Raw genomic sequence first — 17,745 nt, forward strand, 5'->3', positions numbered from 1 at the left:
AGACTGCCAAGCAACTGGTTTTGTTTAAAAGGAAATAAATATGGCAGCTTCCATATCCCTCTCGTTACAGTTGTCCTTTATATAAATATTGCACATGTGGAGAGTGATAATACAGATGGACAGACAAAGGTGAGCAGTGTAATAAGACAATATGTAAACACGTTCCAGGAAGCGGACATCTGACCTGTGCAGGTGAACTCGTGCTTCTGAACCTCGGCGACGTTGAGTCCGCGCAACGCAGGGGGGCCGGTGCACTGTGTGAACAATCCGATGGTGGGCCGCTGCCGCAGCCACTGAGAGAGCCAGCCCAGGTGGCAATCGCAGAACAGGTTGTTGGAGTGCAGGCGGCTGGGGGGAAACAAGACAGAGATGAGAATACCTGAAGGGAAATCAGTGCCAAAGTACATGTTCAAAGCTTTCTTCACCAAAACATTCTGCATCAAAACCTTTAAAAATTGCTCCAGATTATTCATTAAAATATATTACTGATTACCTCTCTGTAACCATGTAATGGATGACCAGAAGTTTGCATTGTGTGTCTACACCCCAAAGAAGCTTATCTGCACTGTGTCCACACCCCAAAGACATTTATCTGCACTGTGTCCACACCCCAAAGACATTTATCTGCACTGTGGCCACACCCCAAAGACATTTATCTGCACTGTGTCCACACCCCAAAGACATTTATCTGCACTGTGGCCACACCCCAAAGACATTTATCTGCACTGTGGCCACACCCCAAAGACATTTATCTGCACTGTGGCCACACCCCAAAGACATTTATCTGCACTGTGGCCACACCCCAAAGACATTTATCTGCACTGTGTCCACACCCCAAAGAAGTTTATCTGCACTGTGGCCACACCTCAAAGAAGTTTATCTGCACTGTGGCCACACCCCAAAGAAGTTTATCTGCACTGTGTCCACGCCCCCAAAGAAGTTTATCTGCACTGTGGCCACACCCCCAAAGAAGTTTATCTGCACTGTGGCCACACCCCAAAGATGTTTATCTGCACTGTTACCACACCCCAAAGAAGTTTATCTGCACTGTGTCCACGCCCCCAAAGAAGTTTATCTGCACTCTGTCCACACCCCAAAGAACTTTATCTGCACTGGGTCCACATTCAAAGACTGTTTTCTGCACTTTGTTTACTCCCCAAAGAAGTTTATCTGCACTGTGTCCACGCCCCAAAGACGTTTATCTGCACTGTCTGTCAACGCCCCAAATAAGTTTATCTGCACTGTGTCCACGCCCCACAGAAGTTTATCTGCACTGTGTCCACGCCCCCAAAGAAGTTTATCTGCACTGTGGCCACACCCCCAAAGAAGTTTATCTGCACTGTGGCCACACCCCAAAGAAGATTATCTGCACTGTGGCCACACCCCAAAGAAGTTTATCTGCACTGTGTCCACGCCCCCAAAGAAGTTTATCTGCACTCTGTCCACACCCCAAAGAACTTTATCTGCACTGGGTCCACATTCAAAGACTGTTTTCTGCACTTTGTTCACTCCCCAAAGAAGTTTATCTGCACTGTGTCCACGCCCCAAAGACGTTTATCTGCACTGTCTGTCAACGCCCCAAATAAGTTTATCTGCACTGTGTCCACACCCCACAGAAGCTTATCTGCACTGCCTGTCCACGCCCCACAGAAGTTTATCTGCACTGTGTCCACCCCAAATAAGTTTCTTGCTTTGTATGTCCACACCCCAAAAATGTTTGATTGCACTGTGTTCACACCCCAAAGAGGTTTATCTGCACTATGCGTCTACTCTGGTACTACTAACACTAGATTGATATTAAAGCCTCCCATAAATTTGCATTAATTAGAAATGTATTGTACATCTATAGTCTTGCAATAAATGCATGGCTAGTGTCATCCCATAAGCTCACATGTACAATATTCAGACTCCTCCCCCATATCACATCATCCACATAAGACAGCCCAGGAAAAGCAGTGAGAGCAAACCCATTACGGTAATCATTTCCTATGAGCACAGATCAGCTGACCCAGCCCCACATCCTACCTGTGCTTAGGAGAGATGAACTCTTTGTGGTCTGCACTGCAGCATGTGATAATGACAAGTATAAGCTGCACCTGCAGTGCAGACCACAAAGAGCTTATTTCTTAGTAGAAGAGGGAGGAGCTGGACAGTGAGAGCTGCTATCTAGCTGGGAACACCCACTCCATGCGGTCAGCCCCGTGCTTGCTTAAAGGACCTCTGGGTCACATGACTGACTTTCCCAAAGGGAATTTCTCTCTGCACAGCTGTATCAAATATGAAATCTGTGCAAACTATAAATGGCACAGTGACCTCTTCAGCTATACTGGAAATGAGACATCTATGAAGGGGAACAGCTGACTTACTGAATACAATCCCTGAACGTCTCCTGCTCATTCCTCATCCTTCTTCCCCAGATCTATCCCTTGAAACACAGCTACTTATACTGACTTTCTGCTGTTCTGGCATGCTATGCCAGGAACAGGACAGCTTCAGCATTAATAAGAAAGCTGACCTTTATGTGGCATTTCAGTAAGTGTAGCATTGACACAAACTGTGAAGTAAGGCGGGGAGGCTTGGGCCGCAGCAGGGTAAAGTAGACAAGGCAGCAGCTGTATGTAATCAGTGGGGTGCTGCTGTCTTGTCATTAAACTTGTTCTAAGTGCAAAGTAAAAAAACAACATTTGTATTACTGATCAGAATCTTCTTCTGGGCCTTGTTTACATGCATTACCGGGTTTACACGTGTTTTCTGACGCACAACCTGTGAGCTCAGACATGCTAAAACATACGTGTCTGCTAATGATACAATATATTGCCTTACAGTCCCTGAGACACATAAGGTGCCAGAAGGGGGCAGCAGAGGTTTCCTACAGGGCTCTCCAAACTGCAGAAGAGTGGAAAACGATAGAATTTCCTCATTTCCTTCACTTCCCAAAATCCAAAGGAGTTAAATTACATTAATTTAAAGTGGGTTGTAACATTCAAAAATAAAAAATTGCCAAAAATAGTGCTCCAAAATATTTGTAACCCCCCTTTTATCTTTCATGTCCCTATATGTCCTTCATTTTTTTTTTTTACCTAGAGCGGGTGCCTTTGTCTAACTGCAAGAACTGTGCAGTGCCAGCGGGATTGTGGGAAGTTATTTTTGTTTAGCTACATTATCAAGCTCATCACAGCATTCAAATAACAGAAAACTCCCCATTTCAGATAAGGTAAGGGCACTATGACCAGAAGATAATTGAATCCCCACTCCCTTTGGAGAGTGATATAAGCACAGAGATATAAGCCTGTTGTCTAGGAGGTGATATTTGCTCTAGGAGGGACAGTAAGGAGGGGATATTAACAATGAGCGAGATTAAAAAAAAGTTGAAGTAATGTCACTTTTGGCATCACAGAGAAACAGTAAAGATGAAAACCAGCAGAAACACTAACTTTTTCATATGTTATTCCTCCTAAATCTGCCTGTGAACACTAAAAACAACAGGATATGTACCATAAGCTAAATAAGTAATTTATTATTCTTAATTTTTTATTGGATGATTTTTAGTTTATTTTTTACAGTTAAAGTGGAGCTGAACTCTTGCACAGGACAGAAGGAAACCAGAGATAAATGCACCCTGATTGTATATAGAGAGTTTAGCCTGTTCCCCTCATCTGTGACTAATCACAAGTTGATTGTGATTGTAAATTGACCTCTCCCCAGTGTCACCTGACTGCCACTGCAGAGATGGCAGATAAGCCCATTTGAAAGCACAGGAGGTATACAATATGTCTGCTTCCATGAATCAGGAAGTAGAAGGAGTGCAGATTTATTTTAGGACTATCAGCTGTAACAAAGAAATGTTTGTTAATGGTTACTATGCTTTTGTGTATCTTTTAGCGCAGAGAGGACACTCTGAGTTCAGGTCCTTCAATATGGAGTTTTATGCCACTTTAAGCTTCCTGGCGAACGTACCTGGCATTGGCAGTGAATGTTCTGCTACAGCACTTTGTATGCATTTGTCATTTCTGTATCTATTTGTACCATGAATGAATTATGTGTCTATATTCACACATTAGCGTGTACATTGTTCATGGAACATGGCGGCCACATATAAAGTACCCCGACCAGTAAGGATAATACATGATATGAGCGCGCTGGGCGACGTGTTTCGCATATTTGCTGGGCTTTGTACTGTGGGGGGTGGGGGGGGATCCGGAAGCCTATAAAATAATGGGGCTCATGTCTTTGAAATCAGTAACAGAATAGCGTCTATAGCGGGAGGCGAATTAAGCACCTCAACAACTCGGCTCTGAGTACTTCTCATTTCACTCAGCTCATTTAAATAATGCGTTTTCCTTTACGGACAGCGTTATTAGGATCCCATCACAGCCTATCCCGCTAGATACGGTATTGTCATGTAAATATGCAATGTGCTAATTTATTCCCCCTGCTAATAATAATTCCATCTCAGGGAATAGAGCAGTCGCTGAAATAGGATTAGGATATATTACATATTGCATGAGTAACAGACTTATTGGATAAAGGCTTTTACAGCTTCTTGCCAGTCATGCGTGACATTCCATTTACCGCCGGCCAGATTACATAGAATGGAGTAAAGCGTCTCTGAATGCTGGCGCCCGGCCATTCTGATTACTGTTTATGCGCCAGCCCTCAATTACAAGGAAATTAATTGTAACAGCAGAATTCTGACACTAATCTATCTTTATTTGAGTGGCTGGATAGTGTGCTGGTTAGGGGCTCTGTCTCTGACACAGGAGACCAGAGTTCAAATCTCAGCTCTTCCTGTTCAGTAAGCTGCATCTATTCAGTAAGGAGTCCTTGGGCAGTACTCCGTAACACTGCCTATAGAGCTCCCTCTAGTGGCTGCAGCTCTGGCCTAACACTGCTACTGCCTATAGAGCGCCCCCTAGTGGCTGCAGCTCTGGCCTAACATTGCTACTGCCTATAGAGCGCCCCCTAGTGGCTGCAGCTCTGGCCTAACACTGCTACTGCCTATAGAGCACCCCCTAGTGGCTGCAGCTCTGGCCTAACACTACTACTGCCTATAGAGTACCCCCTAGTGGCTGCAGCTCTGGCCTAACACTGCTACTGCCTATAGAGCGCGCCTAGTGCCTGCAGCTCTGGCCTTACACTGCTACTGCCTATAGAGCACCCCCTAGTGGCTGCAGCTCTGGCCTAACATTGCTACTGCCTATAGAGCTCACCCTAGTGGCTGCAGCTCTGGCCTAACACTGCTACTGCCTATAGAGCTCACCCTAGTGGCTGCAGCTCTGGCCTAACACTGCTACTGCCTATAGAGCGCCTCCTAGTGGCTGCAGCTCTGGCCTAACACTGCTAGTGCTTATAGAGCTCCCCCTAGTGGCTGCAGCTCTGGCCTAACACTGCTACTGCCTATAGAGCACCCCCTAGTGGCTGCAGCTCTGGCCTAACACTGCTACTGCCTATAGAGCGCCCCCTAGTGGCTGCAGCTCTGGCCTAACAATGCTACTGCCTATAGACCACCCCCTAGTGGCTGCAGCTCTGGCCTAACACTGCTACTGCCTATAGAGCGCACCCTAGTGGCTGCAGCTCTGGCCTAACACTGCTACTGCCTACAGAGCGCCCCCTAGTGGCTGGAGCTCTGGCCTAACACTGCTACTGCCTATAGAGCGCCCCCTAGTGGCTGCAGCTCTGACGCTTCGAGTCCACCAGGAGAAAAGCACAATATAAATGTTCTGTGTCTTGTCTTTATGTACAGTAACCTAATGCAGGAGGATTGTTAACGTTTTCTGTCGATCTCCGGACCTGCGCGATACAGTTACTGTCTCTGTTCTCAGTTATGGTGTGTTTATGTGTATTTGTGTGTGTTTAGCGGAATCTGGATGTCCAGAAAAATCTGACTGAGGCCACTGAAACTGATCTACTATGAATGTCTGAAAAGTGGCTTTCTAAGCATTAAACAGTCCCCACCACAGCTGTTCACTGGGCCGGCCACCACTTAGTAACAGCAAAAATCTGAGACGTATTTATCTTTTTGTAAAGAAAACAAACGCCGCAGGAATCCCATGGAAGGTTCTCTTCCACATCCTGGGCATTAGGGACCACGCTGGCGAGTCTGAAAGTAATTTGAACTGAGAAGAATGTGGAGTCTGCCACCTGTAACCCCTTTTAAGAAACACCAATTAGGCTGAGATCGCTTAGCCTGATCGCCAATTAACTTTGAAAACAGAAACATGAACAGCTGCCACAGACGGGCTCTGCAGCAACGCGAATGTGAGTTCTTCAGAATAGCCGGGTTCCCCATCATGCCATCCTTACCATAGATCATACATGTCAAACTCCGGCCCACGGGCCAATTCTGGCCCTCAAAGACATTCAATGTGGCACTCAATTGGTTTCCCCACTTTGCATTACGTTTGGCCCACTCTAGACCACCAGGGAAGCTATATTGGAAATTAAGCCCTTGAACACCAGGGATACCATATGGGGGAGGGAGGAGGAAAGCACTTAACACCAGGGAACTGTATAGGGGAGGGTGGGGCCACTAGACACCAAGGATCTGTGTATGGTAGGAAGGACCACTAGACACCAGGGAACTGTATAGGGGAGGGTGGGGGCCACTAGACACCAGGGAACTGTATAGGGGAGGGAGGACCACTAGACACCAGGGAACTGTATAGGGGAGGGAGGACCACTAGACACCAGGGAACTGTGTATGGTAGGAAGGACCACTAGACACCAGGGAACTGTATAGGGGAGGGAGAAGGACCACTAGACACCAGGGAACTGTATAGGGGAGGGTGGGGGCCTCTAGACACCAGGTGATTGTATAGGGGGTAGGGCCTCTATACACCAGGGGACTGTAGAGGGGAGGGAGGACCACTTGACACCTGGGAACTGTATAGGGGTTGGAAGGGGACCATTAGACACCTAGGGAACTTTATAAGGGACGAAGATGACCAGTGGACATTGAGGTTGGCCTGCGACTTGGTCCCACTGTACAATTTCAGCCCACTTTGTATTTGAGTCTGACATCCCTGCCATAGATGGACTCGAGCAGAAGTCTCATCACTTTGTTGCACGCCGTGCCAATAATCATTACATTTCAGCTGTGTCATTAAATCATGCTTACATGGAATTTGATGTGAGAGGGATATGGAGAATGCCATATTAAAACAATGCAGATTGCCTGACTCTCCTGCTGATCCTCTAGCCATAGCCCCTGAACAAGCATGCAGCAGATCAGGAGCTCTGACTGAGGTGTGACTGGATTACCTGCATGCTTGTTTAAGGTGTGTGATTCAGACACTACTGCAGCCAAAGAGATCAGCAGGACAGCCAGGCAACTGGTATTGTTTAACAGGAAATACATATGGCAGCTTCCATATAACTCTTGCTTCAGATACCCACCCTTTCAATGGAGTCTGAATCGTATTTTAAAATAAAAAGCAGATACTTACACAAAAAGAGGGAATGCTCTCGGCCCTATAGAGCCGTACCGCTCTCTTCCTGGTGTCCGCATTCCCTCCCCGGCTCCCTCGTTAGCAGTCCCTGACCAAATTGGTCATGGACTGCTCTCTTCCGGGTGGGGGGAACACTTTGTCAGACTTCAGCAATCTTTGGAAGCACTCTGGCTTCCGAATACCAGCCACTCTATACTGCTCACGTGCCAGCGCCCTCTCTGGTGTACTTGCACGTGCGCAGTAAAGAGCTGCCGGTCTTCAGGAGCCAGAGTGCATCCAAAGATTGCTGAAGTCTCCTGCTGCGGGAGATTCACACTGAGCCACCTGCGAGGGAACGAGGAATCCGGCAGGAGAGCGGGAAGTCTCTATAGGACCCAGAGCCTTCCCTCTCTTTAGGTAAGTATCTGTTTTTTATTTTTAGATTTGCTAGAGATTCACTTTAAGTACACTGGCATGCTATCCCCAGTATATATAAAATAAAGGCTGTAACTCTGTGCCTGCTCACTGCAGTGTGTGATCATCCTTACTTGAAAATGTTCCCACTGCTTCTAAGTGTTTCATCCTTTCTCTCTTGTTGTAAATTGCCGCTCTGCACCTATCATTCCTATTGTTATGACTGAGCACTAAAGCATGCAATGTGTACAGATCAGGATCATTGGGAGCAGTGTCACTGTAAACAATAGTCAGTGTAAGTAGCAGCTACTTGTAGGAAATGAGGACGGAGATCAGGCGTGAAGGCGTGTCAGTTCCCAGGATGCACAGCGGCTACTTACAAGGTTCTCAGCTTGGGCATGTGGTTGAAGCTGGAGACTGGAATTGTGGTGACGTTGTTGTTATTGAGAGTTCTGTAAGAAAAGAAAGAACATGTTAATCACAAAGAGCTTAAAAAAAAGAAAAGAAAAGGAAAACGACAGAGGACGAGCCAGGGTAAGATTCTCAGGACTATAAATATATATATATGGGGCACATTATGTTTTCCAGAAACAAGATCACAGCGCTCAGAAATGACCCGCAATCTGTTCCCAGGACAAATATGTGACACAAACCACAAACACAACTGACAGCAATTTACCAGCCTTCCCCTAAAGAGCATAATGATGGAGAGACATTCCTGATTGGGAAAGAAGAAAGTGATTTACGCAAGCGGCCCCTAAACGCACATTATCGGATGTTACATAACCTCTCATACCAGCCGCTTACTGAACTACAGCGTGCGGGGTCCAAGCAGAGCGGCTGCGGGGGAGGGGGCAGCGTTATGTCCAAGCAGCGCGGGGGGGGGGGGGGGGGGAGAGGGGGGCTGCGGAGGGGGGGGGGCAGGGTTATGTCCAAGCAGAGCAGAGGCCGGGAAGGGCACATGTCTATTCGCTGGTAGGAAGCTGCCTTGTATTTTCTCAGGAATACCCAGACAGCTCGTGGTGAACCACAACCACCAGGAATCTACACTGCTCAAAAAGAGACATCCCAGATCTGAATAAATTAAATATTTATAATAAATACTACGTTCTTCACATAGTTGAATGTGCCGAGTACAAAATCAAACAAAAATGATCAATGGTAATCAAATGTATCATCCCATGGGGGTCTGGATTTGGAGTCACACTCAATATTAAAGTGGAAAAAAACGCTACAGGCTGATCCACCTTCGATGTTTTGTTTTTAAAACAAGACAACATGATTCTCAGTGGTGTGTGTGGCCTCCACGTGCCTGTATGACCTCCCTACAATGTCTGGCCATGCTCCTGACGAGGTGGCAGATGCTCGAATGCAATTAGATGTTAGTACCACGCATGTTTACTTAACGAGACTTCTCTGGCCCACAGTTTTATGCTCCATTCATAGCCCGAGGAAGCGGGATATGCTTGCGAAACGCGTTGCACTTTCTGGAGCATGTAAATAAATATTTGGTTGAACTCTATCAACTGTTTGTTGTGCCTACCTGGAGCAGGGAAATCCACTTCGGCCTCCTCCGAGTTTTAAACTTTTCATCGACTTTTATCCTTTTGGCGCCTCTGTTTGCCTGTACATGATCTAAGTCCACCCTTGGTGGAGGCGTGTTGCACCTTTCTTCCGATCTACAGAAAGCGACTTCTTAATCCTGACAGGACAATCTCCCCACCTTCTTATACAACGGTTGCCGGGATGGTAACCCTGGTTTGTGAGTATTAATACCATATACGTACTTGGTCACACCTATATTACCAGTACATACTACTATATTGGACTCTCGGTGTCTCTTTCTGTAGTCCTTGTAGAGCGGTTAAACTTAGTAGCGGAGATCAGTGCCACACCGATCCTGCTGCTGCTGGGGCTACCAGGATAATGAAAGCAATAAAAGCCTATATTGGAGCCACAGAAAGCAATGCCTCAGAGATACAGACTATAGAGCACTTGTGCTGTTTGCCCCTCAGGGCTATTATGAGTTGGTATGACCCAGCAACTGTGGGTGGAGTTCTGGCAGGCTATAAGGAGCAGTGATGGGCTCACGAGTACTTACGAGAGGCTAAGCACTCGAAATTCATGATTTAAATAAGGCTTAATTGCCTCAGGTGTGTTGCTGGATCTGAAGGGGTTATTTACCCATAAGTCCATCATATAGTGTGCGCTTCAAACAGCCTCACTACACGCACTTCCTCCTTCAAGTCGGAAGGAGGAAGTACACAATGGTGAGGCTTGCAACGCATCCAATAGGACGCGTGCAAGCTGTTTGGAGCGCACACTATATGATGGACTTATGGGTAAATAACCCTTCACATCCAGCAACACACCTGAGGCAATTAAGCCTCATTTAAATCATGAATTTTGAGTGCTTAGCCTCTCGTAAGTACTCGTGAGCCCATCACTGATAAGGAGTGATTTGCATACTTTCACCTGCTGGGGTGAAGAAGGAATGGATCACTCACTTTCACTCTCTGGTTTAGTACTGGATGTCGCACTTTATGGTGACTTTAGCAGGGAGTTTTTAGGTTCTTTTCTATCCACTACATAAAATCCTGGTAGTTCTGTCTCACCGCATCAGGATTGGGCTCTGTAGAGAAGAACTATGTTTCCAGACTTCTCATTTATCCCAAACATTGTGCAACAATCTAAGATGTGAAGTCTGATAAGTGGTCAGCGGCTAGGAATACTGTACTGACATTTCTGCTGAAGGAGAGGGAATCTGAGGCGATAATAAACTTATGATATAATGATCTGTATGTGCAGTACTGCTAAGAAATAGAATATTAGTAGCACAGATAGAAGTCTCATATTGTTTCCAGAATAGGAAGAGTAATGGTAGGTACACGCCATACCATGATGTGTTAGACAGATGGTTCAACAGATAATTTCTAACATTTTCGATCCTTTTTCTGATTGATTTTTCATAGAAGTAAATTGAAATAGATAAGAGGATCGAATCAGAAATCGATCGGAAAATCAACTCAGAAATCGATCGGACGGAAAATCATCTGATAAAAATGCATCTTGTGTGCCCATCATTAAGAAACTTCAGTTGTTATCTGTGCAAAAGAGCTTCTCTGAGCTCTGCCACTTGCAAAGTTGCAGAGAGCTCTGTCTTCTGAAGCTTTTACCTTCACTGTCTATCACTGTATCTAGTTTAAGTTTTACTCCAGAGGAAAGTTGAAAAGGTTATTAGCTGTGCTCTGTGAAATCATTTACAATGCAGTGTGGTGTGTAAACTACAAATACAAGAGAATGAAGCAATGTTATAAAAAAAAGCTATAGAACTGAAAATAAAAATATGAGACTCTTTTCTTTGCTACTAATGTTCTATTAATTATCTGTACTACACATACAGTTCATTATATCATAAGTTTTTTCCCCTTCGGTGTCACTTCTAACATTATATCATGAATGTAAGAGAATGTCCCGAGAATACTCACAGGACCTCCAGCCCTCGCAGGGCGCGGAACGCTCCATCTTCTATGCAGCCGATGTGATTTTTGTCCAGTTGTCTAAGAAGAGAAAAACAACCTTAAAGCACTATTGTCAGCCACAAAATAACATTACAGTTACCCACTGCTCTGTGTTTATTATGCAGATCCTGACCCTGCATTGCAAGCATCCCAATATAATCATAAATGTGTCTGCCATAATGAATCATATCTCAGTCAGCCTGCCTGTATTCTGGTACATTGCTGGGGAGAGGGAAACTTGTTCTCTCTCCACCCACATTCCTGCTCCTCACTGATTGGCTGAGGGCAGTTCAGTGTGACAGGCTGAGAAGGGAAAGTATGGCTGTCCCTGCTGCTTTAAGGGTCTACATTCAGAAAAGAGGCCCTGTTACTGCTTACATAAGTGCTGATACATAACAGTGATACCGTGACGCCTGCCAGCTTAGCATTCAGATGCTGGTGAAACTCTAAACATTGTTCTGATGCCCGATGGAAGAAAATCAAAGAACAGTCACTAGTTTACAGCCCAAAACCTACTGGTGAGAAAAGGGCAGTCTCTTCAGCTCTGCTCTATACACTGTGCTTTACATACATGTCTTACATGCCTACACATAGGGAAGCTGGTGGGAGGGGTTTCCTTAGTCCCCGCAGTTATTCCACAGGGTTCCTGGCAGAGAATGCGAGATGGGGGTGTCTGCGTTTTATATCAGTGACTTAATCCATAAGATGGAAATTAACAAGAGGAATAGCTCCTGCCTGGTGCAGCTTACGGCTTTCACAATTATTTGACGATTCTAAAGCCTGGCATACACGGCTCGTTTATTGCGCCGGATCGAGCCAGCGGGGTTGAGCGGCAGAATCCGGGGTATGAACGCTTCCCTGCCAACTGCAATAGCAGGATTTTTCCCCTCTCGGGGCGCTTTCCCACTAGCAGCGTTTTGTGATGGCAGCTGTTTGATTAGTAGGAGGGACAACAGATATTGAATACAATGAACAGATTGGCCTCGATTCATAAAGCATTACCTCATGCGGTAATGCTGAGAACAGCAGACTTTACCGACCACTTAGCAAAGTGTCAATTCATAAAGGCTGTTACCGCATGAAAAGCTGATATTACCGACCAGGGAGATAAATTACCGACTTGGCTGCAGTTACCGACAACACATGTCAGTAAATTGTCATCAAATGTCAATTCATAAAGCCTTCAACAAGCGGTAAGCCTGGTGGTAGTTACCGAGTCCGACACCTCTGGTGAGTCGATAACAAGTTACCGACAGCTCTGACAGCTCTGATGAATGCAAAGTGCAGAGAGCCAAAGTTTGTTTGAGTCATCAGTGGAGAGAGCCAGAGAGCCGTCTGTGTGAGTCATTTGAGCAGGCAGGGAAAGACTGTATGACTCATCTGTCTGAGTCATCAGTGGAGAGAGCCGGCTGTGTGAGTCATTTCTGCAGGCAGGGAAAGACTGTGTGACTCATCTGTCTGAGTCATCAGTGGAGAGAGCCAGAGAGAGCAGTCTGTGTGTGTCATTTCTGCAGGGCAAAGAGAGAATCGAGACACTGCTCCACTCTACTGCTCAATGGGCTGCGGTAATTTACCGACCTCCAAAGGCAGCTGGGGAAATCTTTATGAATTAGCACACAGACCGGGAAAATACCGAATGCGGTATTTTCCCGACAAGATTTTTTTATCGCACTGCTGTTTATGAATCGAGGCCATTGTGTAGCTAAGCTCCCATGCAACGCGCAAATAGTAAAACTGGCCAGTCACTGGTCGATCAAAACTGGATGTGTGCATTCAACGGAGTCTGAAATGCATTATAAATAAAAACAGCCAGATACGTACCTAAGAAGAAGGAAGGCTCTGGGTCCTATAGAGCCGTACCTCTCTCCTCCCGGTGTCCACATTCCCCCGTTTGAATCTCCCGCCGTGGGAAACTTCAGTAATCTTCGGAAGCACTCGGGCTCCTGGAGACCAGAGGCTCTGTATTGCGCACGCGCGAGTGTGTGAATGAGAGGACGCTCACACATGCGCAGTACAGAGCAGCCCGTCTTCAGAAGCCCGAACTCTCCCCAACCCGGAAGAGAGCAGACAATGACCGAATGATCGTGGACTGCTAACGGGGCAGCCTGTGGGGGAAGGGGAGGACACCGGGGAGGCTATATAGGACTCAGAGCCTTCCCTCTCCTTAGGGATCTGTTTTTTGGAGTGTTTTTTTTTTCAGATCCTCTTCAGACTCCCTTTAAGCCTGGCACACACTTTCAACTTTGATTAGCCAATCTCTGAGCAATTGTACCACCTCCAAGTAGTATGAGGAGGGTTTACCTGCATAACCTGTTCATAGTATTCAATATCTGGTGCCCTCATACTATACATGGAGACGGTTAAACTGGTCAGTCACGATTGACCGTGTGTACCTGGCTTAGAAGAAGGCCTGCTTCTCTTATGAAGGAAAATCCATTTTTTGTTGTGAATAAAGCATTGCTTAAAAATTAAAACACAATCATTTCACAGTAATCCCCTAAACTGTCAGAAGAGACGTATCACTGCCTATTAATAGCAAATCATTTAGTTAGCTTGTACAGACATTAAAGGGGCACTACAGTGAAAAATTGTAAAATGTAAAATATGTGCAAACATATACAAAGAAGAAGTACATTTTTTCCAGAGTAAAATGAGCCATAAATTACTTTTCTCCTATGTTGCTGTCACTTACAGTAGGTAGTAGAAATCTGACAGAAGTGACAGGTTTTGGACTAGTCCATCTGTTCATAGGGGATTCTCAGCAAGGCTTTTATTCTTTATAAAGATATTCCCTAAAAAGGATTTAAACAACGATGCTGGCCAGCTTCCCTGCTCGCTACACAGTTTTTGGGCAGTTGGACGGAGCAACTGTCATTCACTAAGTGCTTATGAAAATAAATAAAATCCCTGAGAATCCCCCATGAAGAGATGGACTAGTCCAAAACCTGTCGCTTCAGTCAGATTTCTACTGCCTCCTGTAAGTGACAGCAACATAGGAGAGGAGTAATTTATGGCTCATTTTACTCTGGAAAAAAAACTACTTCTTATGTGTATATGTTTGCACATATTTAAAATTTTACAATTTTTCGCCATAATGCCCCTTTAACTCACTCTGTGCCGCTGCTGCTTACTTCACAGGAAAATGGGAATTTCTGGACATCTATACTCCAAACGGAGCACTATTGCAATGTATGAAAAGAAGGGTAATTTGGGCCACCAGTTTTGGAAATTCTTAGCTGGCAACAGTTTGAATTGGAAAGATTAACTAGTTCACTCCCACGGGGGTTTTACCCTAATGGACGAGCAGTTTTCACCCGTCATCGCTCCGACCTTTCATTCAAAAATAACAATCACTACTAATCACAACATAATGATCTACACCTTGTTTTTCCCCCACAAATGAGGCTTTTTGTGGGCAATACTTTTTTCAGTAATGTTTTATTTTGGTAACTATAGCGGAGGGGAGAGTAAGAGGTTGAAATGAATGGGGGATTTTTTTCTTTAATTTTATATATGTATAAGTGTGTGTGCGTAATTTTATTTTTTGCCCACTAGATGTCCCCACACAATCCTGTGTACTGAGTAGTGTAAACCTGCGTGTTTACACTTGTGTTGTGAATGACCACTGGCATCTCATGGATGCCGAATCATTCACTATCAGGACTCTGATCTGTGAATGGAAACACGCTCCCATTCACCGATCAGTACTTTGCCACAAGGGGAGGTCGCGGGGGCGGGCTTTCGTGAGCACCGCCCATTAGAGGTCACAGATGAATATCTGCACCCCGGGATGGTAGGTGAAGTCCTGCAGGGCGTAGATATACTGGTAATCAATAAGTAGTTAATAACATTGGATAAAATAAAACACTTTTGCCGCAATGATCGAAGGTCACTGCTGTTATTCACTGGAAGTCATTATCCCTGTAAGGGCTTATTTCCACAAGGTGCCACGACCGTTTCTGACCCGGCCACGGCCCCCGTTCTGCTGCGGAGCAGAGCCTGAATCGCTGAACCGTGCCATGCATCGCTGCAGGTAGCTGGGTGTGTGGTGCAGGAAACTGCGGCATGCTGTCCAGAATCCCACCGGCATGTGATCCAGATGGGAAACCATAGCAGGGATGGGCAGCGTGAGAGGGGCTGGATAAGGGTTACTTACAAGTTCTTCAGCTCAGTGGCTCCCCGGAAGGTCTTCCTCGGAATCGCCTGGATAAAGTTTTCGCTGAGATCTCTGCAAATGTAAAAGAAATCCTCGGTTAATGATGACCTCAAACTCAGATAAACACGATCAATCAGATAACATCCTGCTCGATTGTGTACAATCCTACTACAATCACATTGGTGGTGCCGACGAAGCCGGCACGCCTACCTACAGGCAGACACAGAGTATGGGACAGACCAATACATCTGTGCTGGTCAATATTGTCATTTCTTTCCTCATCAAGGTTTCTTATCCAAACATTCACACACCAATAATTCTCAGATACGGAATTTAAAGCGGACCCAAACCAAAATTTTTTTTTAATTCAAAATATTTAGTTGCACCACTCTGACACATACAAAGATAAATAAACACTCCTTCAAGCCTATGAGCATTTCAGTGCATGCTTTTCACCCTCCTCTTTTCATAGCTAGGATTATACTGGGGGCAGCCATTAGCAATTCCTCCATTGCCGGACACCATCTACTCCACCAGTTTGACGGATTCTGTCCCGGCAATATGAAAGGAAGGGAGGGGTTCCTCCAATAAATGTAGAAAATAGATTTTATTTCTGAAATCTTGTATTTTTAATTTGGGTCCACTTTAATTGTTATTACAAAATCGCAAAGCCTGATGGGAGCGGAATATCCAGAGAGTAACTGCAGAGTTTATACCTTGGATCTACAGAAACAGATATATTGGAAGAGCCCAGATAGTACAATGTTCTCCACATAACTTTTTTCCAGCCGAGTGGTATGAAAAAGTAGCCGGGTGAGGCGAGATTATATATATATATATATATATATATATATATATATATATATATATATATATATATATATATATGATGAGGTAAGTCTAAGGCTACGTTCGCACAATATGCGGTGTGATCGTCCTGCAGCAGAAGAGCCTGGGGGCAGGTAGATCGCACTGCACCATGTCCTCCTCCATACTGTTCTGTGGCTTTGTGCACCGAGAGGGTAATATGCATAGCACCGCCCCGCTCAGTGACGTCACAGGATTACTGGTAATTCTGCGCCGTGCGACACTCGCGATCGGCCATTTACACTTACGTCACCATAGACTTGCATTGCTGCATAATCCGTGCACGAGGCACAGGTCACGCGGCAATGCACTGTAGAGTTTGTGGCGATTTCACTATATCCGTCACACCCCATCGCAATAGTGTCTAAGTGTCCATAGACTTACACTGCCCTCGTGGCGAGCTGCAGCGGGGGAGAGTACCGAGACGGGATGTGCTGCATGTAGTGTGAAAGTAGCCTTACACTTACCTCCAACAACGTTACCAGTGCCTTTACCAGAATGAGATTGTAGCCAAATTGGCACAATACCTGATGAAGTGGGCCAGAACCACAAAACGCATTGTAACTTCCCAATCACATTTTTCAATCATATAGGACTGAGATGCATTGTTTCTGGAAGTAAGTGACTTACCTCTTACTATATTACAGAGTTCCCCAACCCTGTCCTCAAGGCCCACCAAGAGTACATGTTTTGCAGAATACCACTCACATTCACAGGTGGGGTAATTAGTGTCTCAGTACCTCAGTGGATTTCCACAAAACATGCACTGTTGGTGGGCCTTGAGGACAGGGTTGGGGAACACTGCTATATTATACACTATCTGGGCACCACTAATATGGCTGTTCTCTGGACTGCAGACCTCTGCTCTGAACTCTGCCCAGCTACAGTGGCTATAACCAGATGCCCCCCATTTCAGTCTGATTCACATTATTACCAAAGCAGCTGGGTAGAGACTCACAAAGTCATGCCGGGATGTGTGCTGCAGTCTGGGAGGATCCTCGTTTATGGAAATAAAGGTTTAGATTTTGAACATATTCCTGCTATCCTGGGGGTCAGGTTTTTAACATAACAAGACCCAAGAAAAACAAAAGTTTGCTTTGTTAAAACAGAAAGAATTTGGGATAATTCAGGTTGGAGTGAGCTTGAGATGTCTCCCAGTGCATCACTGCTGAATATATGCAAATTAACCATTGTTACCCTTAGAAGCTAAACACACCTCCAGAACCGCTGGAATGCAATGATGTGTCACCTTGTTAATTTGTACAGAGCCATAATAATCCAACATGCATACAGACTGTTTCGGATTGTTTGATCCTCATCAATGCATGGCATGGATTAATTTGGCTGTATGGAGTAGGGC

General features: G+C 45.4%; 1 protein-coding gene across 3 annotated transcripts in view; it reads right to left on the minus strand.

The window, feature by feature from the left end:
* Positions 1-17,745, minus strand: part of SLIT1 (slit guidance ligand 1) — a 617,918-nt gene that overhangs the window by 185,426 nt on the left and 414,747 nt on the right. For all 3 annotated transcript variants that reach the window (XM_068257843.1, XM_068257844.1, XM_068257845.1), the window contains 4 exons: positions 15,519-15,590; positions 11,330-11,401; positions 8,222-8,293; positions 185-348 (listed from right to left, as the gene is read on the minus strand). In XM_068257843.1, coding sequence (XP_068113944.1) covers positions 185-348; positions 8,222-8,293; positions 11,330-11,401; positions 15,519-15,590 — 380 coding nt within the window. The remainder of the gene's footprint in view (positions 1-184; positions 349-8,221; positions 8,294-11,329; positions 11,402-15,518; positions 15,591-17,745) is intronic.

Source organism: Hyperolius riggenbachi, chromosome 10 (assembly GCF_040937935.1).
Source record: "Hyperolius riggenbachi isolate aHypRig1 chromosome 10, aHypRig1.pri, whole genome shotgun sequence".
Taxonomy (NCBI): Eukaryota; Metazoa; Chordata; class Amphibia; order Anura; family Hyperoliidae; genus Hyperolius; species Hyperolius riggenbachi.